Raw genomic sequence first — 27,750 nt, forward strand, 5'->3', positions numbered from 1 at the left:
TGGGGGGCGCTGCGCGGGGCGGGCCCCGGCCCGTGTTTACATCGCGGCCGCTCTCGCCGCCCCTCCTGCCCCGCCGCTACCCTCGGCCCAGCCCGATCCCCGCGGCGGCTCCTCCGCCCTCCGCGTCAATGCGGCGCCGCCGCCCCGCCGCCTGTCCCGGCCATGGACACGAGCGACCTGTTCACCAGCTGCAAGAAGGGGGACGTGAGCCGCGTGCGGTGAGCCGGGCCGGACCGGGGCTGGGTGGGCAACGGGTCCCGACGCTCTCCCCGCACCCGCCGCCGGTCACCCGGGCAGGCGGGGCCGGGGCCGCCGGGCCTCACCGGGACGTGTTTACCTGAAGCCCAGCCAGGCCTCCCCGGCGGCCCTCGCAGCCTCGGGACTCCCCGGGGAGGGCACGGTGCGAAAAGGGTGGTTTGTTTCTTTACCCGTAAATGCGCCCCGGGACGCTGCGTGTGCAGCGGGACCGTCCCAGTGTGCGGGTCTGTGTGGGGTTTGCCTGTTCCTGCCGACTGTCCGAGTGCCAGGCAGTCACTGCGTACCCACGGGTGTGGGTGCTGCCGGTGGGAAATGCCCTTGCGCGAGGCTTCTCTCTTCGGCTGCTGTTGGTGTACTCCGGGGGTGTTTGGGTTGGTAGGAAGTTACATCTCTGGGAAGCAGTCGTCATGGAAATGTTTAGACACCTTGTGCTGTAGAGTAAGAAAATCTTTGAGAAGTACCGGGATACTAAATTTCAGGTCAAGTCTCCTTGCTCATATCAAAGCAGCACGGCTCAGCTGCAGTGGGTTTGGATCAGGAGATACAGGCTTGTTGTCTGCAAGGTGAGTGGATGTGGTCATGCAAAGACCAGGATTTACAGCAGACTCTTCTGCATCTCATGGTTTGAGTCTAAGATTTTTCTTCACTTTTCTGTCCTACTTGATTTTTCCATCTCCCAACATGTGGATCTTTCCAGATAATCAGAAGGAGCCTCTGTTTCAAGGTTATTGCTAATGCAGGATAAGTGTGCAGGTAGATGAGGTCTGAGGAACATTGTTATCTGTTGTTCTCAGATCCTAATCGTGCAAGCAGTAAATTGCAGGTTTACTGTAAAAGGAGGGGTCTGGGGGGTGGCCTTGCAGAGGTTTAAGATGACCAGTTTAGAAGTGATGATGGAGAAATGATTTGTCTGAGAATGCTGTCAAAGCAGGAGGGACACATGGGACTGAGTAGAAAATAGCTGAGTTGACTGGGATTTTGAGTGTGGTCAGAGGAACCTGAAATTAGAGACAGGAAAGATGAAGGCAGTGAAAGGAAGGACTGATGTGGTGGGTGATAAAAAAGCCAAAACTTGAGAATCTTTGTGAAGGCTGAGCGGGACTTCTACGTGTTGTTGCAGTAGTTGGGGACAGGCTATAACAAGAGCCAGGCTGTGTAGATTGTCTACAAGGCAGAGCCTGTCTGCTAGATGTGCCAGAGTGGGAGTGTTGGCAGCCTTGGGTCTAGCCTAAAGTGTCAGGAATTCAGAGCAGGGTGGAGTAATACTGGTGTCTTGCTTGTGGCAGGAAAAGCCACAAGCAGGATGGGAGTCCAGCCTTGGCCTTGTAGAATTGACCTTCTTTGTAAGTATCTAAGCTGTGAGCATGGTTGGAGAAAGTGAAAGTACTGCTAAAGTGCTCAGGCCTTTTGTGATTGCTGCCCAGTTAGGAGTGGGTTTGATTCCATTCTTTCCACATACACACCACTTAAGATTGAAGGGAACTGCCAGACCATGCTGCAGAACACCCTTCTTTGGGTTGAAGATTTGACTGATGCCCCTTCAGCCATAGCTGACAGGTCCCCAAATCTAATGCAATATCCTGTCATACCTTTGGAAGTTACTGTATGAATTCAAAGTTAGATTTTTTTGAAAGGGGAGAGTGTGACTGAGTGAGTAGCTGTGTGAAGTTACAACTTTGCTCTCCCTTTTCTTGCAGATACCTTCTTGAACAGCGAGATGTGGAAATTAATGTCCGTGATAAATGGGACAGCACACCCCTGTGAGTGCTGCAGCCTGGAGCGGTGGCTGGGTGGTGTGCAGGGCCTTCAAGACCTCCTTTGCTCTCTCAGCATCAGCAGCCATGAGCACTGTTATAAAAAGTCTCAGGTTCTGCTTTTTGGGAGCACTGGTTAGGTAGTTCTGCTTCTCTTCTCTGTGAGTGCTGTGCTAAACATGGCTTTGTCTCCCACCTGACTGACGCTGTAGTGCTGCTCAGAAGGGTGGTTCATTTTGCAACCAAATTACCTGGATTAAGCACTCTGTTCTTGGCTAGATTAGGCTATTCCCTCATCCAAGTCTATGGCATTGGGGTATGTCTTTTCAGGTGAAGACTTGGCTTGGTGAAATGCAAAGTGGCTGTGGGGTCACAGTCTGTCTGGCAAGGCTGTGAACATGCAGCAGGTAGTGAGGAATCCCCATGCAGGTGCTGAGAAGCAGCTTTTACCTCCACACAATTCCAAAGTGCATTTAGACATCTGCAATTTATTTAGAATACAGAATAACTTACCAAAGTAAAGGTAGAGTAACATTTGGCTGCTGCAGTGCACATTACAGGATTCTCCTAGTTTGTGGGGCTGTTTCAGGTCCTTGTGAAAGAGAATCGTGGGAGGCTTAGACCATGAAAGAGAAAGCAAAACTCACCATAAGTAGGACTTAGAGGGGTGGATTTGCTGTACATCCACTGTGGATGGTGTTCCCTCCTTCTGTGCTGTCTAGTGGCAAGTCCTTACACCTAAGAGGATTCATCTCCTGAGTTTCTCAGGGGTGCTCAGTGCTGCAGTATGTGTGCCCTGGTGGACCTAAACACTGAATTTTGCTGAATTGTGCACCTCTAATTTTCTTTCTCCTATTATTGGCAGGTATTATGCTTGCCTGTGTGGACATGAGGAGCTTGTACGTTACCTTCTAGCCAATGGTGAGCAAAAGTGTCCTCATTATGGGTGCAGTATCTTTCTCCATATCGGTCTGTTGGGATTGGATATCCTTCTGTCCCTTGTGGAAACTTCTTCTGTTACAACCAACCCTCTGATCAGTGATCTCAGGCTACAGTGGCAGTCCTGGACACACTTTCATCATCCCTTTTGCAGGCCATTTGCTGCTGGAATTTGCTTCTTGAAATTGCTTGAAATTTCTTGATTTGCGTGAAGTCTTGAGATGCACAGAAAGGAAAGCTTTCTGTGATGGCTGAAGGCAGCTTGACTTTCTGAAATCACAGATGGTGTTTTGTGATGGTTCATGGCTGTTGGGAGAGTTTTACTTCAAAAGAAAAATTGTGTGGTTAAAATTTTCTTGTACTTTTATAGCCTGGCTTTGTAAGCAGGACTTAAAGATGAAATGCAAGGGATTTAACTAATCTCAAATCATCCAGGCCAAGTGCCTGCCCATTTGGTTCCCAGCACCCAAATTCCCTTAGGTAGTGGTGGTGTTCTGGCAGAGGAATCAGAGTGCAGAGTCAGATCTCACAAGGTTTCTCTTTTCTGCTGCATCATGGCTTCTTAATCAACCACCTGTGTAGTTCTAAAAGAGCAAAATAAAAATACCCTCTGAATTTCTAGCAGAGTCTAAGCTCTAGAGGCTTCTTCTACCTTATGCAAGGCAGAAGTGTTTTTTAGGAGGAGCTGTTAAGAGTCCAATAAGTGATTGTAGTTTCTGTACAATAAGATGTGTCTTCTCAGAACACTGCTGGAGCCATGCTGAGAGGCTTATTACCCAGGTCAGTTTAAATGAGTCATGACATCTTCAGAAAGGGATTTGACTGTGGGACAACAGCTTTAGGTTGTACACATATTGAGGAAGCTTAGTTTTTGTGAAACATGTCACCAGCCAGAAGTGATGCTCATTTAGCAACCATCTGGGGACACTTGAGAAGGATGTAACTGTGCCTGCTGGCACATACCTGTGATGGTTTTGCAGGAGCGAAATGTGAGGCCAACACTTTTGATGGGGAACGTTGTTTGTACGGAGCTTTGAGTGACGCCATCCGGCGCCTGCTGAAGGAGTACAAGCAGATCACAGCAAAGTGCATGAAGAGAGACTACTATGATGTCTTCCTGCAGAGGTAGGTGCATGAGGCATGTGCAGAGCATTCCATCATCCTTCCTTAGCTGCTAACCTGGATATTTGAGCTCTGTGCTAAGGGCAGCTTTGAAAGGCAACTGATCAGTAACCTGTGTCATTCCTGAGCATGTAGAGCTTCCTAAGGGATGTTCCTTTGTGCCCTAAGAAATGACTTCCAGCCATGTGTGCATATAAAATACCGACTGCAGTGACTGAGACACAGACTTCAGAGCCAACAGAAAGCTAGCTAATGCAAAAGCACTAAGCTGTCATCCTTGACTGACAAATCAAAATCACATCACTAAAACCATGTCAGCAATTTAGGATAATATGTCAACTTAAGTTAAATTTCAGGCCTGAAGGTGCTATAACCTGGAAGCTGAGGTTTTCAACACGGATAACAGATTTCTCGTTTGTGAAATACAGAGCATTTTAAGAAGCCTTAAACTGACTCATAGTGACTACTCTTTCTTTCTGTTCATTAAAATCTGTTAATTTTAAGGTAGTTTCTGAAAGTTGCCTGTTGTACATTGTAGTCTTAGCCCAGAGCATGAGTAGCAGCCTAACTTGCTCTGGAGTAGAGAAATAGTGTCAGTCTTTTCTTCTTGTTGTTTCTCTACTCTGCTAGTTCTGATGTCATTACACAGGCTTGCTGAGGGTTTTTTTCTTTTTATTTCCCATTGGACTGACTTAAAAAAAAAACCTCACAAGTTTTCAACCTTTGGTGTCTTCGAAATTGGAAAGCTAGTAGGTCTTTGAAAGATCTGACAATCTTTCCATTACTACAGAGTCCTAATTTCTGAAGCTGTGGGGAAAGAAGGGAGGAAGGAAACTCATTTATCTGAGTAGAATCGGATTCTGCCTTTCAGAGAAGTAGAATTTTGCAGGGTGATTTATCACTGCCCTGGTGACTCTGGCTCAGACTGTGCAGGGTTGAGCATACATGAAAGGTAAAATGTGCTGGTTTCTGCTTCCAAGCAGACATTGTGTTAAAATTGAAACAAAGGGCAACAGTAGAAGGGGGCAAAAAATAAACCCCTAATACTTCTGTGCAAGACAGTAGGAAGGATGTTCTAGTGGCAGGAGATTGAGATCAGCATTCAAGACATGTGTGACCCCACACCTTTTTGTGCACTAGTCCTGCTCTCTAGAAGGAGTATTATGCCTGATGTCCACCTGTTTCAACCTCTTGGGGATGCCTGTGGGGATGTATATGCAAGAGGTGATGGGCATTAGGAAGCACTGGGGATTGCTGTAAACTCTGAAGTATCAGTCTTGGTTTTTTCCTTTTAAAGAAGGAGAGTATGGGCATGCAGCCATACACAAGGCTTCACCTCTGATGTGATAATTGCCTGCTTTTCGTACCTGTCACATCCTTCCTCCTTCTGAGGGTGGGTGATGTAAAATCCTCTCCTATTTGCTGCATGGTTAAAGCATGAACACTGACAGCACCCAGAGAGCAGGAAAGTTGCACCTTACTATGTAGTGGGCTAATTACTTTTGAAAGCATGTCCTTCTGCAGAGCTTTTTTGTCATCTGACAATTTAAAAGGAGAATTAACTTTTAGAGATGTGTTTGAGGGCAACTGGTTCCCCTTTAAAATCTATTCCCCACGTTCAAGTGTTCCCCTAAGGCAGAAAGGTGTCATTCTCCAGCCTCCTTCTTGCACTAACAACAACTTTCTTGAGTTATCAAAGAGACTGAGAGATCCCAGTCTGGTGTTTGAAGTACCAGCTTAGGTGCTGGCCTTCTCACTGGGCAGGGAGAGACTGCAATGCCCAGAGGTATTTGTTCATTTAGACCTGATAGTATCATGAACTCCATTGGCTTTACTCATTCTCTCCTGTCTCATTTTCTCTCTGTCCCTCACAGGTTGCTGGAGCAGGGTTACCAAAGCGACATCGTTTTCATTGTTCATGGCAAATCCTTCTGTGCCCATCGCTGCATACTCAGCGCTCGCAGCGCCTACTTTGCAGAGATGTTTGAGACCAAATGGAAGGGGAAAAACATGATAGTGTTGAAGCATCCATTGGTGAGCAAGGCTGTGCTTCCAGTTCTTTCCTTTGCTGTTCTAGCTGTGTGAAAAAATGAGTAGGAAACACAGTTTGAGGGTTAACTCCCATTGTTAGCTCTTGGAGCTCAGAATGACTCTAGTCAAGGAGAAGAGCCTGTAGAGGCACTTTATGAAGTAAAATAGCATCTTATTTAGGTAACAAAAGGCTGCAGACTGCATACTTCCCTTTTGTTCCCTCTATCATAGACTCAAACATGTCTTAATTGCAGTAATAGGTAGCTGTTGCCATCTGTCAGCTGTGTCACGACCTGTCTGTGCAATGAGTTGAGTCTGTCTAATTCCTGGTGGACAGGTGGTCTGTGGTGAAGACATCACCACTATAATTGGCACTAATTGAGTCCCTTTTGTTGTCTTTGCAGCAATAACTAAATAGGCCATAAGTACCTTCCATCCATTAATCACCAATACTCCAACACATGTTTCTGTAACTTGACTCTGACTGTGGAAAACCTCTTCCAACAAACATATTTCCAGTTTCTCTGGACATTGCTTTCCTTTCTCTTTGTGCAAGAACAACATGTCTTTCCTATCATATTAAGAAGGGATAGAAATGCTTATGACCAGTGAAAAGCTGGATTTTGCAGACCCTGTATTACAACTGTGTCTTTGGAGCATCTCCATTAGTCAAGTCCTGTCCCCTGAGGCACTTTAGGGATTAGTATCAGTTGATACAGTGAAGAGCTGTGTAAGCCAGGTGGAGTTGGCAGCATGTGAGGAGCAAGGAAATTGGGTGCAGTGTGTGAGTTGTTATTAAGTGGGTTTTTTTTTACTAGTTCAGGATCATGTTTCAAGCTTGTTGTTAAGTTTCTGGGAATTCTAAAGGTAACTTTCTCTTTTTTTTTTTTTTTAGATTAATCCAGCAGCCTTTGGTGCTCTTCTGCAGTATCTATACACAGGTAAATGGTTTAGCCCCTGGTGTATGTGTACATGGCTGATGGGCAGCTGTCTGTGCCCCTGCCTTAGCACTGTTTGAGTCGCCCAGGCTGCACTCAGCTGTGTTTGGGTGCATGAGTCGCCAGCACATCCTCCCTCCTGGCAGAAGGGCAGAATGTGAGCAATCACAAGCTCTTCCAAGTTGTTTGTACCTTTTGCCAGTTGTTGTTCTGCCAGTAACAGTCAATTAAAAACACAGCTTAGCTTGCTTGGTTGGATGGATTTGGAGAATGGTATTTTTAACTTAAGGAAGGTAAGACTGGGTTCCCACACAAGTGATTTTCAGTCAGGCAGATCTGAGCAGCATGTGCTGAATGCTTTTACTACTTTGTAGTATTTTTTTGAATAGAAGTTGATCCCAAACATTCTGTGAAAATGCCCAGTATAGTATTGTAGGTATGCTAAGTGCTGAACTGTCTCAGGCCAGGAGAGGGTGCCAGAAAATAACGTTTTCTGCAAGGTTCTCCTTCCCCAGTTCAGTGTGTTCAGAAATATTCCTTGCCACGTGTTCAGTGGTTGTAAAAGATTTGGAGATGACAATTTGTGAATCTAAAGTCTTTTCTTATCCAAAACCAGATAGCCAATGGAGGTAGTCATACCTGCTGCTGTTGAGCTGCTATTTTTTTTTCTGAGAGAATTAGACACGTTTTGCATAGCCTGTTTGGTCTTTGGACTCTTGAATGAAGCTATTAGAGTAGTCCCTGGAAAGTGGGAATGTGAATTAAATGCTAATCTGCGACTGAGAAGTGCTGAGTGGTGGGGTAACAAGTATCAGTTTATGGGATTGAGTTGTAACTGGATGCTGAAAAGTGAGGCAATGTAACTACTGAATTTCTGTGCCCCCAAGTCTTCAGATGGCCATTTTTACACCGAAGTCCTATGGGTTAAAAGAACTGACTGCATTTCTTCTTGGCAGGTCGTCTTGATATCGATGTAGAATATGTCAATGATTGCAAGAGATTAGCCAAGCAGTGTCGGCTGCAGGACCTCATAGATGATTTGGAGACCAAATGTAAAAAAGTCTATGAATTTGGTAAGCATTTTACTTGCTGTTGTCTCTGCTGTGCCTGTGTGTCCTTTCACAGAGAAACAGGAGGATGTGAGGGTGGGTGTTTCATGGTGTCCCCGGGGCTCCCAGAAGATGGTTCTGTTGTGGAATTCCCATGTTTGCATGACAGTTTTCAGTCATGGCTTCTCTGTAGAGCAGCTATAGTGGTTTCTGACACATCCATGTTTATCATTTATATTGAGTGTTTTCATTATAGTGGTAGCAGGACTTTGCTGTGGTTACCAGACATTCAGTGGAACATGGTGGGATACGTTGGGAAGTGTCTTTTAGCAGGGGCTTGTTTAAATCCCTGGAGAAATAAAATATGTATGGTTGGAAGTAATTTTCTGCATTTATTTGACCCCTAACCAAAGTAGAATGTTTGATAATTGGCCCAAAGTGGGTGTGGAGAGAGATACACTTCTTTTAAAAGCAGATAAATACTTCTGAAAGCGTGTATTAATAACACATGGATGTTCTAAACTTTAAATGACACAATCCTCTATTTAGAGACTTTTTGTTATTCAAATAGCTTGTGATCTAATCATGACATAAGCTTATTGCTTGAAAACCAGCACTTGAAGTTTGTCATCATCTCCTTAGCTCAAGCTAAAAGGACATGTGAAGAAGAATCAAAACAGCACAAGCAGGGCAAAGTGGTGTTAGTCATGAAGTAAAAAATTATCGGGTAACAAAACCTTCAGACTGAAAACATCTGATTGTCATTTCATACTCTGAGTTAACTCCTTCAGTCACGTTACTTTTGGTTTGAGAAGAGGCTCTAGTCTGTGACTTTAAAGTCAACAGTATCCTCTTCCTTCATCCAAGAGGTAAGGGTCTAGCCATTCCACCTTTCCCTTTTGAATATCAGTTGTGATTTTTCAGCCTCCTGGAGTTGCAGGGTTTAACTGATAGAGAGAATACTTCTGGCTCAATAAATTCCTCCTTTACAAATCACATGGAAGATACTACCCTGTGTGTGTCTCCCCTTAGGCATGTGCAGTTGTTTGTTGGTGAAGGGGTTCGAGATCACTGCAGTGCCGCTGTTCCCATGTAGACCAGGGTCCAAGTCCTTATGGAACCTGTATCCTAAGTCTTAACTTCTGCCATGTAAACACAAATGTAAACATGGATCTGAAGAGATGAGAAATGAATTTCTTGCTACAAAAAGTGTAAGATAGCAGTTTGTATCAAATAAGTTGTGGCAAAGGGGATTGGTGAATGAATATGAAGTAAAAACTACTCAGACAATCAAGAAAAACCGAATTATCTTGTGGCATCTTTTGATGTCAGAGTAATTCAGTGAGATGCTGGAGATGTGTTTTTTCCTTTTCATCTTTTTTTCCCAGGATCTAGCTGAGACACTGGAGGAGACCATTCCACCTTAATTCATCTAGTTAAAATCTCCTATTGTATTGTGGGAGGCAAATAAGGTGCTTAAATTTGTGAACTGCAGGAAAGCTGACTTCTTGGTGGGGTTTGAAATGGAAAATGATGAAGTAAAGTTTCAGGTTAGCTGGAAGTTTCAGATACAAGCTCCCCTTGGAAATATAATGCAAATTTCCCAGATGGCGTCAGACAATTTAATCTCTGTGTTCTTTGGGGTGGGAGCAGTTGTTCTTCATTTCTAAGGCCTGACAGAAGACATAATCAATGGGTGGTGTAAAGCAGTGATGGAAGTACTGGGCTTGATTTTTATTTATGGCAGGTTGAATTCAAATGAATGTACAGAACTGCTAGTAGGTCTGTTAAAAGTTTGTTTCTTAGATCAGGAAGCCAGGAAAACTTGATTCTGCACAAATTAATATATGTAAGCGTTATAAAATTTAAAAATTGGAAATATCTGAGATCACATAATGTCTGGCACTTGGCAAAGCATTACTGTTCCTCTGCAAGAGAAACCGCTGCCTGTTCAAAGTGCTTTGTGTGGAATAGACATCTGATTCAGGTCTGCAGAGCAAGGTCATGTCCTGCGTCTGTGTTATGAAGTTGAAACATGAAAACAACATGAACTCAAGACTCTGCAGCTCCACTGGGTAATTGCAGTCTCTGCAGTCTCATTATCTAGAGTTAATCAGTGTTTCAAAGCGCTTAGAATCTTGGCATGCACAGACAGTAGTTTAGGAAGAGTCTGACCCAGTGCCCTTCTGTTTCACCTGAGATATACTTGGGTGTGAATGCCTGCCTATTTTCTTCCTCCACATGTGTATTGTGACTATAATAAGAAAAAACTATTACAGTGCTTGTGAGAGCTCAAACAATATGTCCAGATGGAGTCATAATCCTTCCTTCAGGAACTTATGCATTAGGAATGAAATGTTTTGCAGTTATTTTGGCAAGTTTTAGTGCAGAAAGGGTAAGAACAAGGTTTGTGATGCCTTTGGAGCAGAGGCACTGGATCTACAGAATCTGTGGTTATAGCTAATTGTGGCACTGGATGGAGGGTGTATCTGAGTGTGGCATCATTTTGAAGGATTTGGGAGTTTGGTGTGGCTTTCATGGCGCTTTATGTTTTGTGGTGCATTGGCTCAATTTAAACAGAAGGCTACAGAGAGATACTGTGCAATAAAACTAAGGCAGCTGGTAAAGACAAAATCCTCCATTTTCAGCTTAAACCATAGTTGGGTTGTTGCCTCCAGCTTCTTGCATTTTTTATATTTTCAGAACCCCCTTCATTCCTCTTTCTTGCAACAAGGTCATGGTGCCTGCTTCTTGCTTGCTTACAGCTTATTCCTATTTCACCACTTTGAATTTTGTTGTCTCTGTTTGGAAAGATCTGCATGTGATACCAAATGCTGTGCTCCTGTATTTGAGAGATGCAGTGTCTGAATAGATTTGCTTCTCAGACAAATTGCTGTTCTTTTGTGTGTTGCTGTGAAAGTGCACAGATGCTGTGTGGATCCCAAGAGAAGACTCTTTCCCTTGACTACTGCTTAAAACTTGCTGGGTCCATTAGCACTTACAGAGCCTGACTGATCTGGTGACTGTTACAATAAGCACTACAGAAATACAAATTATTCTCTCTGCCAGAAGGAATTTCTAATTTCACAGTGAGAAATTTCCTTCTCTCATGCTGGTCTGTACATGGACAGAGCTCTGAGAAAATGCACTTGGTCTGGTTTGTGTTGGTGCCAGGTCTCCTCTTGGCTTGTTTACCCTGGAAATCATCTGTCTGAGGGTGGTGGTTCATGCTAATAGGGCAGCCTGTGTCCCTGCTGGTGAGCTTTGTGTGTGACAATCATGGTACCTGGCTACTTCATACTGGTAGATTATCCTTTCCTTTCCAGTAATCTCTCTGGGATATGCAGCCTATTTTGAGGTACAGTGGTGGCATATCTGAAGGGTGCAGCAGTGATGTGGATGAGGGGGTGGAGAACTTGTTTTGTGGCACATTGTGGTCTTGTTTCGCCCACGACCCAATGGAGTCATCTGATGGAGCTCATGTAATGCTGCTCAAAATGTCAGGAGAAATTAGGTCTCAAGGTGGCGTGATTCACCTGTGAGGGGTTTTAATGCCATGAATCATACCTGTCAGAGCTTCATCTGAATACTTCGGAGTTAACTGTGCCTCTCTGGCTCCCAACAGCCTCTAAGGCCTTCCTCACCACCCCTTTGCATTTTCCAGTGGTACTCTGTGTTTTGTCAGATGCTTCCCTATATACCAGGGACTCTGAAACATCTTACATGTTTCAGTCCTTGCCCCAAACCACGCTGACCTGGAGGTAAACCTGAGGTGGTGAGCTGCTGAAGGGAGGTGGCCAGAAAGAGGAAAGGCTGTGCTGGTGGTGGTATCGTAACACAGTATCTGGCTGTACTTTGGGCTGCTGCATGTTTGAAGTGAAGGTTGGATTCTGTGAGTTCCACAGCAGCTTTGGTCATGGCAAGACCACTGAAGTATGATTGTGTATTTTGCTTTCTCTTTAATGGGCTGTTTCATTGAGTGAACGGATAGGGCAAGACAGGAAGACACACTGGGTCGGAAAAAGGCAAATGAACTTACTGTCTCTGCATGGTTTATTTGAGCTCTTTGGTGATCGAGATGCTTATTTAAGGTTTGCAAAGAACACAGACATGTGCAGGAGTCCAGGTGCTTTGAGCATCTTTGTACTTTGGGGATATTCAGATAGAGAGTAGAGGACAGACTTGTGCATGCAGAACTTGCTAAACAAGAATAAATGTCATTGTTCCTTTCAATGAAGTTAGGATGGCACAGCTGAAATGGGACCCATGAGAGCACATGACAGAGCAGAGAGCCAAGGAAGCAGATTAACTAAAACCTCCCTGCCATGGGCTTCACCTTAGGTGACACTGTCAGCAGTAGGGGTGGTTGGCTGGGGAAGGCAGTGTGTGAGTGGCTCCTGTAGGGATCAGGGCAGCCTAATCCATGGCTCTCAGCTGTAATTGATGACATGGATTGCAAAGACCAAGTTTAGCTTGAAATATGCCTGTGACAACTTTGTGTTTCCCACAGTTGATATTTCAGCATAAGGAATTAATTGGAGGTTTGAGGAGAGGCAACAATACATGCATCCCATTCCAGCCCTGCTCACCAGCTGGTCTGAGGCGTGCTGAGTGTTTGCATAGAAGAGTTGTGTGTGTTTTGCAGTAAAAGCTGAATAGGAATACTGGTTTTCCTGGAGTGGGGAAACCCAGTATTGCTTTTATCTAAATGGGAATGTTTATGGAGGAATTTAGGCATCTCTGCTCTTTTGATTTTTGTTTTTTTTTTTTTGCTTCTTCCAGTCTCTTCCAAGCCAGGGACCTGTGTGAAAGTGCTGACGATTGAGCCCACAGGTAACTGCCGGCTGCAGGAAGATCTGGCTCTTCTGGCAGACTGTGCCCTGCCAGCCGAACTGCGGGTAGGGAGCACTTCTACTACTTCTGCTGTCTGTGGGGCTGGGATATCTGATCACATGTGTTCAGTCATGTTCTTGCCATTTAGAGTTTAGTGCTTGCGTGTTTCCTTGTGCTCTGGTTGCTGAAAGGCTGTTGTTGCTGGGAAGTGCTATAAAATTGTTTAATGGGGTTGTCAGTGCTGGCCCTTCCCCTGGGATTTTCCCCCCAGCAGGGATCTTGGTAAATAAAACCCTTTTCATGTGGTTGTTGGGGATTTCCCCAGCTACTACAGTGGGACAAGAGTTGACCCTCAACTCCTCTCTGTGCCGTCCTTCTTGGGAATTAGAAGTGTTTTAGCAGCAGGCATTGGTACTCAAAGGGACATATAGTTGAAAGTGGCTTGCAGGGCTTGCTTGCTGGGAACTGACACTCTGCAGTGGAGAGGTGCTTTCAAACCCTGAAAATAATTCCAACAGAAATGTGAGTTCCTCTGAAGAGAATTTAACTTGATTGGCAATTGATGTGCTTTTCCTAACTACGTCTTGACCCTTAGAAATATTCCCTTGGGCAGATGATCAGTATGTTAAAATACCATCAGTATTATTAGTTAGGATCATATATATGGATATTCTCTCCCAGTTACAGAAGAACAGGATAAATATTAATGGTCTTCATCCTCCCTGCATTTGGTGTTTTCTGTAACGCCAGCAAGATGTATTTTGCTCTTATGTATGTCTTTTTTTTTCTCTCATTCTCATACCAACTACTGTATTTAATAATGTGGACTCAGGTGGCAGCTGCGCCCAGAGCTTGTGTGACTGAGTGATACAGCAAAGGTTATTGCCTTTTTCCTTTCTGTCTCCTGCAAAATAGACCTGCCTGGTGCAAGACAGCACCTGTGTGTGTCTGTACACAGATACAAAGTTTCTTACCTTAATAGGCCAACATGTTTTGTACTGGTTTTTTTCAGACATATTTTTCTATAGAGGGAGTTTTTCTCCATCAAGTTTACAACTACCCATGCAGAAATCTTTCCTGCATCACCTGCCTCCTCCAAATAACCATGCATTTGTTTGTGGCTTTCAGTATGCTTTTCTGTATGTTCTGGGTTTTAGAGGGAGGTGATACTATAAGGAAGTCTCAGATTACCTCCCCAGGAATTAAAAAAAGGATCAAGTACCCCAAACAGTGAGATTTACATAAATTTTAAGTCCCTTCGCAAATAAAAAGAATATGTACTGTTTGATTGATTGTTTCCAGACTTTAATGGCATGCTTCTGTCAGGTTAATCGGTTCCTCCAGAGGGTTAGAAACACTTTGCTTTTTAATTTTTTCATGTAGAGTAGGAGCTAGTAGGAGCTAGAAGGAGAATAGGAAACTTGGAATAATGGAATAATCTGACAGGACTGTGAATTGTGAGCTGTAGTTTGTTTGCTGTATTCATAGATCAGAATAAAGGCAAGCATTAGACTTGTTATGGCTGTACAAGTAAAGTGGGCATGGGCAGACACCTGCTTACTAGAGAATTTGTGTATCATGCACAAAGCCAGGTGCTTTCTTTAGTCTGATAAATTGTAAAAGATTCCATTTTTTCTCTCTCAGTACTTTTTTTGGTGTTACCTTGAAAAGAATAGATGTACAAAGCTCTTCATGCTAATGTTTATATCTTACCCTAAAGCTTCCAAATTGTTAACTTCTGTGAATTAGCCATGATTTTTTCTGGGAAAGAGGCATTGCACATCCTCATTCTTGCAGAGTTTGTTGCCATGCAAGGAATAGGATACAAACTATGTAACCTAAAATGTCAGGAATAACTAAGTAGTCACGTACAAACATCCATGTTCTCAAGAGAAACATACATTATTTTTTTCCAGCCTATGTAGAGCAAAGTAGGTATTCACCTTCTGGATAAAATCCAGAATTTTCAGAGTTTGACAAGAAACATTTGGAGCTGCTGCATGTCATGTAATGCCATATCATATGAAATGGGGATCTGTACAGCTTTTTGTTTCAATATGAACAAATAATTTGTGTGTAATGTCTTTGATACTTGAATGATGCAGGAAACTGTGCATACCAGTTTTATAGTTCAGTAATATGTTATACGACTGTCTATCTGTTCTTTGAAATCTTAAACACATTTATAATTCTGGTAAGGTGCTTTTCTTTCCTGTTTATGCCTGAAAGCCTTTTTGTATTTTTCAGTGTTTTTCTGCAAGTGTGGTGGTTGTCTCTGTTTTGGTTTAAAGTAGTAATGGCTTTGATTCTTCTGACCACAACAGCTGCTTCCTCAGTTTGTTGCAATAAAATTTAGCAGTGACAGATTTAAGTAAAATATCATCAAAAGCCAGGCAGCTGTCAAAAGCCATGTGGCTTCCCACTGTCTGCCTGCCTGGCTCCTCATCTTGTGTCTGCCAGCTGACCTCTGAGTTAGAAACTCCAGGGCTTCCAGTATGAGACTGTAGGCACATTGTTTTCTTGTAACTGTTTTTCAATTACCTTTTAACTGAGATCTTATGTTCCAAACCAAGATGGAGTGAGACTTAAAAGGATCAGCGTTTGCCAAGAAATAAATACTGTTCTTTATTTATACTAACATTTGGTGTGGCAGCAAAAAAGTAACCATTTGTCAGTTTTAGGGTAAACCCAAATCTTGTAATGCATAGGAAGAACAGTTTGAAACAAGTAGATAGGTTCCATCTTGTCTGACTCTGCACCTGTGTGCTGTGGTTGTCCATGGAAGTTAATCCTGTGCTCTGCCCATTTGGCAGAGGTGGATTAAATGAACTATTTAAGCCATGTTTCCAGTTAATTTGTTATATCCAATTCACTTGCATCTGGTTATGAGCTGCTAATATTCTCTTGGATCACTAACTCCTGCATTTTGTGTTCTAATTTATTTACAGTTTTCTTGCTGAGATAACCTGGCCAGGGTACAAATTGCTGCCACTGATTTGTTTTGTGTTTTTGCCTCTAGCAATATTTCTATTTAAGCTCTAATGGGAAATTTGTAGTAGTGAAGACTTGTTCCTCCACATGTGATGGCTGGGAGATCCTGTGAATGTTGAAGCAGTCTTATGCTATAGTGTTGAGAGTATTTCTATACGGTGATTAAGTTATTGGGAATGTGTCTACACTTTGCAGGCCAGACTGTGTTCGTGGGCAGCACACTTGACTTTGGCAGCTGTGCTTTGCCTGGACAGAGGCAAAGGAGGTTGTATGAATAGGGGTGGTGGGAGGAATAAGCCAATTTTCTGCAGAGAGATCCTGAAAGGAAGATGAAATTCCTCAAGCATGACAAGGGAGGAGAGTACAAGTAGTAGATACTTGAAAAGGGAGTAAAAGGGAAAATTCTGCAAAGCCACTTCATGCTGAATGAGAGAGACAAAGACATGAACCTGCTTTTATAGAAGAATTGGAAATGACTCTGTAAACCTGAGCATCAGAGTGGGGACCAGACAAGGCTAGAAGCAGAAAATTGAGCCTGAAGGAGTTCTAATTCAGGAGACAAACAAAACTCCAATGTCATTACAGAGGGATGGATTCCTTTTATAGATTTACCTTTGGACAATGAAAGAAGCACAAAGAAGGTATACATATAGGAGATGAGAAGTTTGTCTCAAATAAAATTCGTGTGCCACAGAGTGACATCTTATCAAAGTCTGTGTATAGGTTTGTTTTACCTGTGATTGCCTGCAAATTTGTAGCCTTCAAAGTCATGTCAGAATTTCTAGGAGAGGACACGAAAGCTGTGACATAGGGTGGGGATAGCAGCAAAGCAAACAGAGCAGGCAGTTGGATGATGCTGCTGGTGTTTGTAATGGGCTGCCACAGAGTGAGGCTGCAGGTCCCCAGACCCTGACTGGGACCAAGGACCAAAGCCTTGAAACATGAGACACAGATAACAGTAAAATAGCAGTGTAGAGAATCTACAAATGGGACAGTCTGATCCTTTGTGTTGCAGCTGTATGAAAAACAGGTGGTAGCTCAGGTGGGCAGCATTCCTGGAATTGCCACACCTCTTCTGGAACAGGAGCTTCCTAGTGGAGCAGGAGTAGCAGGAGAGAGGTGCTATGGAGAGTCAGCATTACTGTGGCAGCCATGGGCATGATTTGAATGTGACTGGGTTTCTCCTTTGGTTAGAAATCAGAAGCCGCCAAATGTTGCTGTGGATGGACAAAGAGCTTGGTAAAGGGGTCCAGATTGCTGTGTTCACTGGTGGTGTGAGTTTTTGCCACCTTGGTGCCTTGCCACAGCTGAGAACCTGTTTTGTGAGAAACCTCACTGCGTGTGAGCTGAGCTTGGCTGAGAGCACCAGCCCAGTGTGTTGCAGGCTGTGTCTTTGTTCAGCTCGGGAGGGAGGAGTCATCTGGCTCTTCAGTAAAGCCAAAAAAAACAGTTGCTTTCAGTCAGGATGGAGGCAGGCATGTTGGAAATGATGCTTAAGTAGTATGTGATTGTGAAAATGATTTTTATGGTCAGCCCAGGGTTTTCCCAGGTGCAAACTTGGGTGTGGTTTTCCTGAATCAGAGACAGCAGGAATAAACTCCTTGGCACAGGTAGCTCAGGGGCATGTGCTTGGAAAGCAAGAACCAAGGGAAACTTTTGTTTCCACAGATTGTGTTGGTTATGTGACTGTGAATATAAACTCTTGGTTTTTTACAATTTAATTACCCTTTATATAGGATAAGGTGAAAGTGAAAATACTTGGAAGTGTCACTTTAAAGTAACAGAAGGCCAATAGATTTTTTTTTTGGTGTCTGCTGTCATGGTTAGCATGTGGGACTAGGTGGAGGTGTGTTGGTGTTAAAATAATTCACTGGAGTATTAATACTGCAACAACACTATCTTTGGCTGCAAATCAAATCAGAAATCTAAAATGTGCTTTAGCAATGTTGGATTATTCAAGTGAGGCAGTAATTGTAGCCAAACCATTTCAAACTGCTGAATACATTGATGTAATCTATATGTTACTACATCTACACAGTACAAGTCTAGTCCTAAGCTCTAGTATGCTTATGATACCTACTAGATGAAGTAAATTTTACCTCCTCTTGATTATCTGCCTTCTTAGATGGCACAGAAACACCTTGCAGAGGATCATGAAATTTCCATGGGTAAAGGAGGCAGCTGTAACTTGTACCAGGAATATTGCTATCAAGAGTGCAGGTTCTTCCTTGGAATCTGTATTCAAAGCATCTCTGCTGCTCTGCACTGTGCTGAAGGAATAGGTGGTTGGTAGTTTCTTCCTGGGAAGACCATGGAGTCTGAACTTGGGACCCTGAACATGTTTAAAACATGAATGTTAAAGGCAGGGGTTTCTGGTTTTTCTTCCTAGGTTGGTTTTGGGGAGTTGCCATTTGACAGCACTGACAACTTTAACAGCTGTCCTGATGTGTGTTTCCGGGTGGAGGATTACAACTTCTTGTGCCATAAGGTATGTGCTTGGGCTGTACTTCCTTCTTCTCCCTTTTCACTGTGAGTCAAGTCGACCTCTGTCGCCCACTCCTTTTATGCTGCAGGAGCAGCATTGCCTCTTCAGTAGCAAAAACAAAAGCCTTGTTGCAGCTGGAAAACTACATTTAAAGCATTTAACCGAGCAGCAAAACCTGCTTTTCTTGCAGAGGTGGAGAGATAAATTTATAGATTTGGTTACAGCATTCACAGCTGAAAAATCTGCTTCAAGCTTGTGAGTTCAGTGTCTGGAGAGTGGAATTTTGATCTGCTAGTGAACACCAGTAAGAATAGGTCTTGAGATCCAACTTCAACTCAAGCTCCTGCCCTAATGTGATGCTACTTTCAAATCTTTAAGAGACAGAGAGAGTGGGCATGTATAGAAATAAGATACAGAGAAATGTTAGAGATGTAGCTTCAAAACAGAGGGAAAATCAGAGTTACAGGGCTTGAACTTATAGAATATGTTTGAGCTGCTCTGATAGCCAGCTGGTAATGCCCTTTGGTTTGGTGCAGTGAGTTTTGGTTTTTCTTCCCTCTCCAGGCATTTTTCTGTGGTCGCAGTGATTATTTCAAAGCCCTTCTTGAAGACCATTTCAGTGAGAGTGAGGAGCTGCAGACACAGCCCAGCATCCCTGTGGTGACGCTCCACAACATCTCAGAAGACATCTTCATCCGTGTCCTCTACTACATCTATAGTGATGATACAGAGGTGAGGCCATTGGTCCTTTCTTTCTGTGCTGGTTAGTGCTGAGGTGTTTTCAGCAGTGTTTTTCTGCAACATCTGAAGCAGTGTGTGTGTGTGTGTGCATTCTTAAATTCTATTGACCTACTCTGCTACCTCACTTTTGTCTCAGGAACCCACATACTGGGATGTGCTGTTACTTTAGTTCACGTGCATGATGTTCATGAGCAAATCCCTAGTCTTTTATCTGATAATAAAAATCTGGAAATTGCACGTTGTTTATTGACGTGATAAATGGCAGGGCTTCGCAGCTTTCCTTCTTGGGCTGTCTGGAAGGGTAAGGGAAGCAGCTGCCAGTAGATGGCAGATTGAACACATTTGGAGATGTGGAAAGGTTGAGAGATTTTGCTTATTTACTCTTGGCATCATAGCCTACTTTTCCATTTGTAGCAAGTCATTATTTCCAGAGTTATTTATTGCTAGGATGGACAGAGGTTCCACTGGGAGACCAACGCCTTGCTGTGCTCGGTATCACAGGCAGTAACAAAATGGCCCTGACCTACCTAGTATTCAGCCTAATGGACGGTGCAGCAGATCTCACCATTTAATTAGTTTCCTGCTTTGGTTTTGTGGTAAATGCTTTCAGCACGTTTTGTTACAAGGTCTGAGAACACATTCTGGCATTAGGACAGCATTTGGAGATGCTGCTGCACGTGCCAGTGCCACTTCTCCCAAATGGTGTTCATGCTCTGTGGTAGGTGCCACATAAGAGGGAGTGCACACAGCTGTGACCTTGTTTCTGCTGAGCTGTTCACCTACAGGCAGCAGCAGGGAGAGATGTGTTTGGCAGGCAGCAAGGGCAGGATTGCCATGAGTGTACCAGAAAGCAGATCCTTCACTTGTCTGCACTCTTCCTTCAGCCATGCACTGAAAGGTCAGGCAGAAAGGGAAGGAAGCTGCTGGGGATTATGAACCTGACCTTGTGACTGCCCCACAGCATGACCCTGTTCCTTTGCACCTCTCCAGTCTGCCTGCCTTCCTCGTGATGACTCATGGGAAGGATGTTTCCCAAGCAGCTGTTCCTTTCCAAGGGGTGCCTTTGCTGCCCTGTCTGGGCTTGGAGGAGGAGGACAGACCAACAACAATGTTTAGGAGTTGAGAGGGTCTTGCTCTTGTGTTTTCTTTGCATAATGATTCATACCTTGGGTTTCAAACTGCACAGCCAAGCTATGAGCTTCTGCAGAGAGTTCACCTGTCATGAGAAACGGCCAGGAAAATGGTTAGAAAAACAGGAATATAGCTCAAGTTCCACACTTACATATGGAATATTTTCCTGGTCCTGCAATTCTCCAACCAAGTATCAGCACTCCCAATTCCATGTTTCTTTTTCCAGATGATTTATGGTGTGTCTCTGCCATATAGTAGTGACAGTGTTTGCAGTTGTGGGGAGGAGAGTTTGCAGAGCCTATAAAGGGTTCCAGGCACAAAGAGAAGTTGCTGATCAGAATATTTGTGTGGGCTCAAGCTCAAAGCTTTTGAAGGAACCTTTGCCAGGTTTGTCCTTGATCAAGCAGTTGGGAGATACAGCCATCAATACTGCTGTCTCAAATGCCTCCAGCTCCTGAGGTTCCTGAAGCTTATGAAGGGACAAAGCAGCACTTGATTAATAACCCCAAGAGCTTTGTCACCCCACTGTGCATGCAGCCCTCATGGTGTGCCTCTCATACATCTTGCATTCTTCTGCACAGCTGCTTCAGGGTGTTACACAGCTAAGGCACTTGCTGTGAGCTCTCTCCAAACATGGGTGCAGACAGCTGTGGGGGAAGAAATAATCTGCTGTTTGTGGTTGTCAGAGTGAGCAACCACATGTGTTGATGTGGACAGCAGTGTCTTTGCTGCTGGCTGGTTATGAGAGCAGTGGCCCACGCTGCAACCACTTACCATTGTGCAATCCAGACCAATGTGACTTGGTCTCTAAAGTCAAGGGACCTCACCTCCTCCATGGCCAGGGCGTGCTGCATCCTGCAGATCTGCTTTTAAAAAGGATGTGGGTAACTGTGGTCTTTGCAATTCACATTAGCAGGAACAGAGAGAGGCTCTAGTTCCAGGTTAGTGACGCAGATGGCTGACTAAAATAGGATTTGCCCACCCAGGGGGAAGAGACTGAGTGAAGCTGGAGGTGGTTTCTCCAACATTATCTACAGCATTTTTATCCTCAGATCACTTGCAAGTACCCAAGAGGGTAGAGGGTTCTCAGGAACATGAAAAAGGCTGTTCACAACAGTTTAAGTTTGAGCCTCTGATACCAGAATTTAATTCAGTTTGAATACCTGTTAAAGCCCCAGTAATATTTGATGTGCAAAATATGTTCCTTACCTAGTTAGGCATCTTTTGCAGTTTATTTGGGGTACAGTTTTCTGTCCTTGGTTGTACCCCCTGTGCCAGGGAGGTTGTGCTATCTGAGTTAACAGAGCCAGTTTGAGGAAGGAACTGAAGAGAATTTTCCATGTTTTTCATAAAATGAGAGTCCAGCAGTATAAAATGGGAGGGAAAATGTCCTGCCAGCCTGTTCTGTTTGTCTCTTTGAAGTACACCTGGTAAAAGCTACCTTGTTCCACTGGCACACTGAACATTTCTTAGCATCCAGCTTTCAGGTGCACTTCAGTGTTTCAGCACTGCCCTACACTTAGCTAAAGGGATTACTTGCAGTGTGAGAAACTTCCTGTTGTATTTTAAACCTCTCTGTGGTAGGAGTGGGAGACCCAGCCTGAAAGACTGAACTCTTACCTCTCTATGGTTAACACTTGTCCAGTAATGGGCCAGACAGCATTTTATTTTGCCAGAGACAAGCAACGTGCTTAGAGCTGGACAATAAATCTCCTCTTTCCATTGCCAGCTGTCCCCAGAAAACGCCTATGACGTGCTGTGTGTGGCAGACATGTACCTGCTGCCCGGGCTCAAGCGCCTCTGTGGCAGGACCCTGGCTCAGATCCTCGATGAGGACAACATCATCAGCATCTGGAGGATCGCAAAGCTGTTCCAGCTGACCCGGCTGGAGGACCAGTGCACAGAGTACATGGCAAAGATCATTGAGAAGGTACCAAAATACTCCCTGTGGCACTAACCACAGGTGCCAATAAATGTAACTGCACAGTGAGCCATAGAGACAACAGATTTAATGGCTGTACTTTGGTCTGTAGTAAATTGTTGCCTGGTCTGGATTAATGTGTTTCCTGAAAATGAGCAGCAGTTAAGTAGCAAAGCACATGGTGAATTAGGACAGAGGAGGAGGAGGAGAGTGACAGTATGTGATGTCACCACATTAAGCCACATTGCTGGTGGCTGTCTAGCACATCCCTATGGACCATGGGGTGAAAAACCTGCCCCAAACGTGCAAGTACCAGGGGCAGGTGATTTTCACTGCACTTTCAGGCACTGTACCCAGAGCAGCCATGGTATTGTCTGAATACACAAGCTGCAGCCTGGAGAAACCAATGGGGTGTGCAGGGGAGGTCTGTGCAGGAAATGTTTTTCAGTGTTTGCTGAAGGGAGTTTTTCCTGGCATAATGGTCTAGAAAGGAGAAATCAATGTGATCTCTAATCTCCAGGATGACAAATCGAATAGTAAGGGTTTACACAGGGGAAATTGGCTGTTGAACTGCAAGAAGTAATGAATTTAACACTGAAGTTTTCTTTATGGGGCTCCATTTAAGTGTTATCCTGAGTGATCATAGCTTAAAGTTTCAGGACTTGTGGAAAAAGTTGCCATATGGATGGATAAACTAGAATGTATGGAGTGTTTTTAACCTGAGGCAGATCTTTATAAATGGCTCGAACAGTTCGCATGGAATGTAACATTTTCACCTGCAGCTTAAAAGGTGTGAAATTCTTTTTGGCATGTGAAGACAGTGAAGGAAGTGATTCTGAGGCTGTTACTTTGTTCAGTGCATAGCTTGGGCATGACAGACACATCAGCATGCACCCAGATTCTGGCTTCTGAAAAAGCTGCAGAATGCCCCAAGTAGTGATTGGGGTAGGGCTTTACTTGTGTGTTCCCTTTGCATTCCCCATCTCTAGCTTGAGTGGGAGGCCTTGGACCCAGCATTGGCAATGTGCCTTCCTAAGGGTGTTGGCACAGATGAAGCCACCTCAGCTGTTCAGACATCAGCCCTTGCCAGTGTCTTGTGGATGGGAGCAGAGCAGAGCTCAGCAACCTGCTGTGCCCAGGCACAATTCAGCAGCGCAGACAGACGGAAGCTGCCTCTCACCCTTCAGCTCACCACATGTTCCTGAGGAACCTGATGCAGAATCCTTCATAGGTGACCCAATTCTGTCAGGGTAGGCACAGAGCAGAGCAGCTGCCTTGCTGGTGGTGGTAGGGCTGAGTCATGGGGGGGGTGATATTCACCTGTGGCTCCTAGTTCTGAACTGGACACAAGTACCCACTGGCTTGTCTGCTATAAGACATTTCCCCAAAAGTGTCTTGCAACACTGTTCCTGCTGGGGAGCTTCTCTTGGGGGAATACTGTGTTTATTCATGTGTCCCAATACCAAAGCTAGTATTTAGGGATGCTTAGTTAAAGGATGTTGGAGCTGCGCTGTTGGAGGTGCAGATTGTTTACAGTTGTGACCTGTATATTGTTGGAGTATTACTGCCTCCTTAGAATGGATGGCAGGATGCATCTCCAAGTGGTGTCTGTAGGAGGAGGTGTAGGAAGACTTGGTCTCTGTGTACCCTTAGCATTCCTTTTTTTTCGATGGGTTCCTTTAACAGTGGCTGAGACCATTATCCCAGCCCTTTACATCTCTTTACCTGTCTTCTTGTCTTCCTAATGGTTTTCTTGTCCATCCTGTGCAGCTGGTGGAGTTGGAGGAGTTTGCAGCCGCTGTGAAGGAGAACGCGGAGGCTGTGGAGGAGCGGCAGGAGACTGATTCCATCCCTCTGGTGGATGACATCCGCTTCCACATCACCAGCAACGTGCAGACTTACAGTGCCATTGAGGAAGCCAACCAGAAACTTGAAGCTCTGGAAAACCTCCTGGCCAGTATAGGCCTTGAGTGCTGACGTGTGCAAACCCTGCCTGTCACAGGCAGCCTGCGTAGGCCTCACCGGGTTGGCCAGGAGTGCAAGAAAATCCCAGTCTGAATGTCTGTCTTCCCATTCTTTGTCCTCCTTCCCATTCAATTTCAGGCATGTTTGCTTTTTAATTTATTTATGTCTGGACATTCACATTTCTGGTTTGTGTTTGGTTTTATTTTAGTTTTTCTTTCTCCTTTCAGAAGTAGCTCCCAAAGCTCAGTCCAAATCAGTAGCTGCTCCTTTGTACAACACAATGCAGACAGGAGACTGAGCTGTTGGGAGCTGTGAGGGAGCTGTTTTGGGGACTTCCTGCTGCCTGGGGATAGGACCATTCTGTTGCCCAACAACACACTTCAGAAACAGGATAATGCCAGAATATTTATTGAATTACCACCAGCAGAGGAAGAAAACTGGATTAAACTCTCCAAATAAGTATATGGGAAGAGAGGTTAGCACTGTCACTTTCAGCATTTTAAGCCTGGCAGAGGTGGGTCGTGCCAGGAACACAGGGATAGTCGGCTATGTAGAAGGCACTGCCTTCACTTGCTATTTTAGTTCTTAGATGAAAAAAACAAAACCAAGTGATTTCCAGGTCTTCCGTAGCTTTTCATTGCTTTGAAGTGCTCAGGATTCAAAAGCTTTGCTTTCTGAACAGGCATCTTTGGGAATACAGTAGAGACCAGACTCCTTCCATTCTTAGAAAGCAGTAGCTTTTAACGCACGAAACAAGGGAAAGCAGCCCTTTTCTTCCTAAGAGAGGAAGGAAGCACCTTCTTCTCAGAAACAGAACTTTTCCCTTTCTTTTTGTCCATTGTGGTAGACCAAAGCTGACTTGCTGGTGGGTCAGGGAAGAGAGGTCACCGGAAATCTTTTTTGAAAGGAAAAGGGGTCTTTTGGGGCCTCACAGGGCTGCTGTCCCACTCATCAGCCTTCTAGCTTTGCTCAGCCTTGAGCCTTGTAACTTCATTGTTCTCCAGGAAATTCACTGTTTGTACTAACGAAAGTTTTTGAATCTGTGTTCTGCAGTAGGTCATGTTATCTCGTATTGTCTCCCTGGATTCCTAATGAGGGTAATGGTGTTCTTTCTCCTTTAGCACTAATCAGCAGGCAATACCCCTTCATAAAGCTTGCCTTGCCACATAGGCTGCCCTTGGAGCTGCCCGTCTCTGGAATGACGTGTTGGGAGAGTCTCAGGTCTTCAAGGCGCAGGCTGGGTGTGCTTCGCCATGCTGTGCTTTGGGAGGGAGAAGAGACATTGAGTGAAGCACTTAAGGAATCTTGCACAGGCACTGGGCTGCCATTACCAATGCATAATGTCATTTTGGTCACTTTATGAGGCAAAATTTTGAAATAATCCATGTCAGGTGTGCGTTTATTGTGTAGCGTGGGAAATGGGCATGGATGCCTTGCAGCTTCAGGGTGTTTTCTGTAATGGTGCTGGTGCCTCACATGGCTAAGGAAAGGGTTTGGAGATCTGGTGTTTGGCAGGGACTGGCTTCAGGGAGAGACTGATGCCCCCACACCAGGTGAGAGCTGCAGTCTCGCTCCCCTGCTCAGAGCCCCTGCCTGTGCCTGGCCTGTGTTAAAGCCGTTGGCAGGTACATGGGCAGGCTCTGTGCACCACCTGCACTAGGCAGACTGGGTTCAGTTGCGGTGAGGAGGGGACACTGGACTTTGGCCGCTATACTTGGGAGAAGATGCGCTTTGGCAAAGTCATGTACTTTACAGAAGCTGAGGACAGAGCTGGGAGGGGGGAACACGGATGAGGTTCATTGACTAGCTGAACCCAGATGCCTGTGCACTTTGTCATCTGGGTTTAACTGGTGTCTCTTGCAGACCAGGTCTCTGGGGCAGGGTATGGTGGCAGCAGCGCTGTTCAAGCAGGACATGCTTCAATTCTGTTTCAAAATGCTTATGAGGTAATGCAAGGAGTTGTGGGTTGTTTTCTGCAGCCATATTAGTGTGAGGGAAGAGATGTGTCCTTGCAGGAATATATTGCTGTGTGGATGCAGGAAGCAGCAGGAGTGTGCTCCTGTTTGGGATGGTGACATGGAGTAGAGCTGTGCATTCTTTGTGTGGTCTGTGGAATGGTCCTACATGTCCATGTCTAAGCTTAGTGTGGCTTTTACAGGACCCTCAAAGAGCCCAGCCCAAATTGTACTGATAAAGGCATCTCCATGAACTTGAGGAGGAGAAGGGCTATTAGGAAAGCTTTAATTTGAAGTCCCATGCATTTTGGAGAAAGAAGGATGAAAGCAGAACTGCTTGTTTCCTTGCTGAGTGGAGTGCCAGGCTCATGAAAGCATGCTACAGAAACAACCAGGTGATTCAGTTCCCCTGCATTCCTCCTCCCTGTATGGCTGAAGATGACACTGAACATAAGCAGGATGTTCAGTTTATCACATCCCTTCTACTTCAGCATAAATTCCACATCTGACATCTTAGTAGTCGGCTTTCTGTGGCAGTGGCTCTGACAGCCCTGCACAAGGCCTGCACGAAGCCACCAGAGTACAGAACGTGGCCTTTGCCTTCTGCTTGTACTGAGTGAGATGGAGAAGCAGGATTACCAAAGAATGTGCTAATACTTTTCTCTGCAGATGCCTCAGCTGCTAAAGCAATGGGCAAAGCAGGAGGGAGGCAGAGGAGTGGCAGCAGTGCTGGGAAGCATTTTCCATATGGCTGCTCTTGAATAATTCCATTCCTGCGTCCTTAAGCGTGGAGGAAGTGAGGCTGCAGTTTTACATGTGGGAGGAAAGGTCAGTGTGGCCTTTTGATCTGCCTCCCCAGTAGTGCAAGTCCACGTGGACTTCCAAGCAAATGTCTCATCTGTCTGCGTGCACTTAGTGGTCACATCTGTGAAGTCCGTCAGATTGTCCAATTACTTGGGATCCTTTAACCGCCCCCCATCCCTTTTGGCAAAATAGGGCTATCCAAAAGCATGCATAAGCAGATGGTCAGCATGCAGGCAAGCTCTCTAATTAAGATGAGCCAGGACAAAACTTAGATTTGAATTCACTTTATTCTTGCTGCAAATGATTTTATCACAAAACAAAAACCTTCTGATTTTTCTTCTGTTACCAGTGTTCTTTTTGTGTTTTGTTGCCTCTGTCCCTTTTACTTACTACTAGCCACTTGCTGAAATAAAAAGATTGTAAAAATTATCAGAGCAACATTATATTTAAGAAAAAATGTGTAAGCATGTGTGCAGCAATAAAATAGTCTATTTCACTATATATCTGTTCTTGCTGTGGCCTCTTTGTTACCAACTGACAATATCAGCGTGGTGTTATTTTCAAAAGGACTCTGCGGGCTCCTTCATTTTAGCTTCCCCAGGCCAAGGACTGGCTCTGCACTGCGTGGCTTCCAAGCAATGAGGAACTGTGCCGTCCTCTCCTGGTGACCTGTTTGTACAGTCCTGACAGAACAGGTGAGTAAAGTGCTGACTTGTTTTTACTGGCTACTTCCTCCCAGGAGTATTCCATTTCTTCAGTAGCACCATGGCACACAGGCTTGGTCAGCATGGTGGTGGGGTGTCAGAGAGGTGATGTTTGTCTCAGAAAGTTGC

General features: G+C 44.7%; 1 protein-coding gene across 2 annotated transcripts; it reads left to right on the forward strand.

The window, feature by feature from the left end:
- The first annotated feature begins 26 nt into the window (after positions 1-26).
- Positions 27-27,418, forward strand: ABTB1 (ankyrin repeat and BTB domain containing 1). 2 transcript variants are annotated; one of them, XM_071550478.1, is made up of 12 exons: positions 27-218; positions 1,956-2,018; positions 2,878-2,933; positions 3,932-4,076; positions 5,948-6,107; positions 7,000-7,045; positions 7,999-8,115; positions 12,874-12,989; positions 18,305-18,403; positions 18,965-19,132; positions 22,002-22,202; positions 23,183-23,943. In XM_071550478.1, the coding sequence occupies exons 1-12, from the start codon at positions 163-165 to the stop codon at positions 23,396-23,398; spliced, it is 1,443 nt and encodes a 480-aa protein (XP_071406579.1). In that variant the 5' UTR covers positions 27-162; the 3' UTR covers positions 23,399-23,943. The 2 variants fall into 2 exon arrangements, with proteins under 2 accessions (XP_071406579.1, XP_071406580.1); XM_071550479.1 differs by lacking the exon at positions 23,183-23,943 and adding an exon at positions 23,964-27,418 and having other exon boundaries at positions 30-218.
- The last annotated feature ends 332 nt before the right edge of the window (positions 27,419-27,750 follow it).

Source organism: Pithys albifrons, chromosome 3 (assembly GCF_047495875.1).
Source record: "Pithys albifrons albifrons isolate INPA30051 chromosome 3, PitAlb_v1, whole genome shotgun sequence".
NCBI lineage: Eukaryota > Metazoa > Chordata > Aves > Passeriformes > Thamnophilidae > Pithys > Pithys albifrons.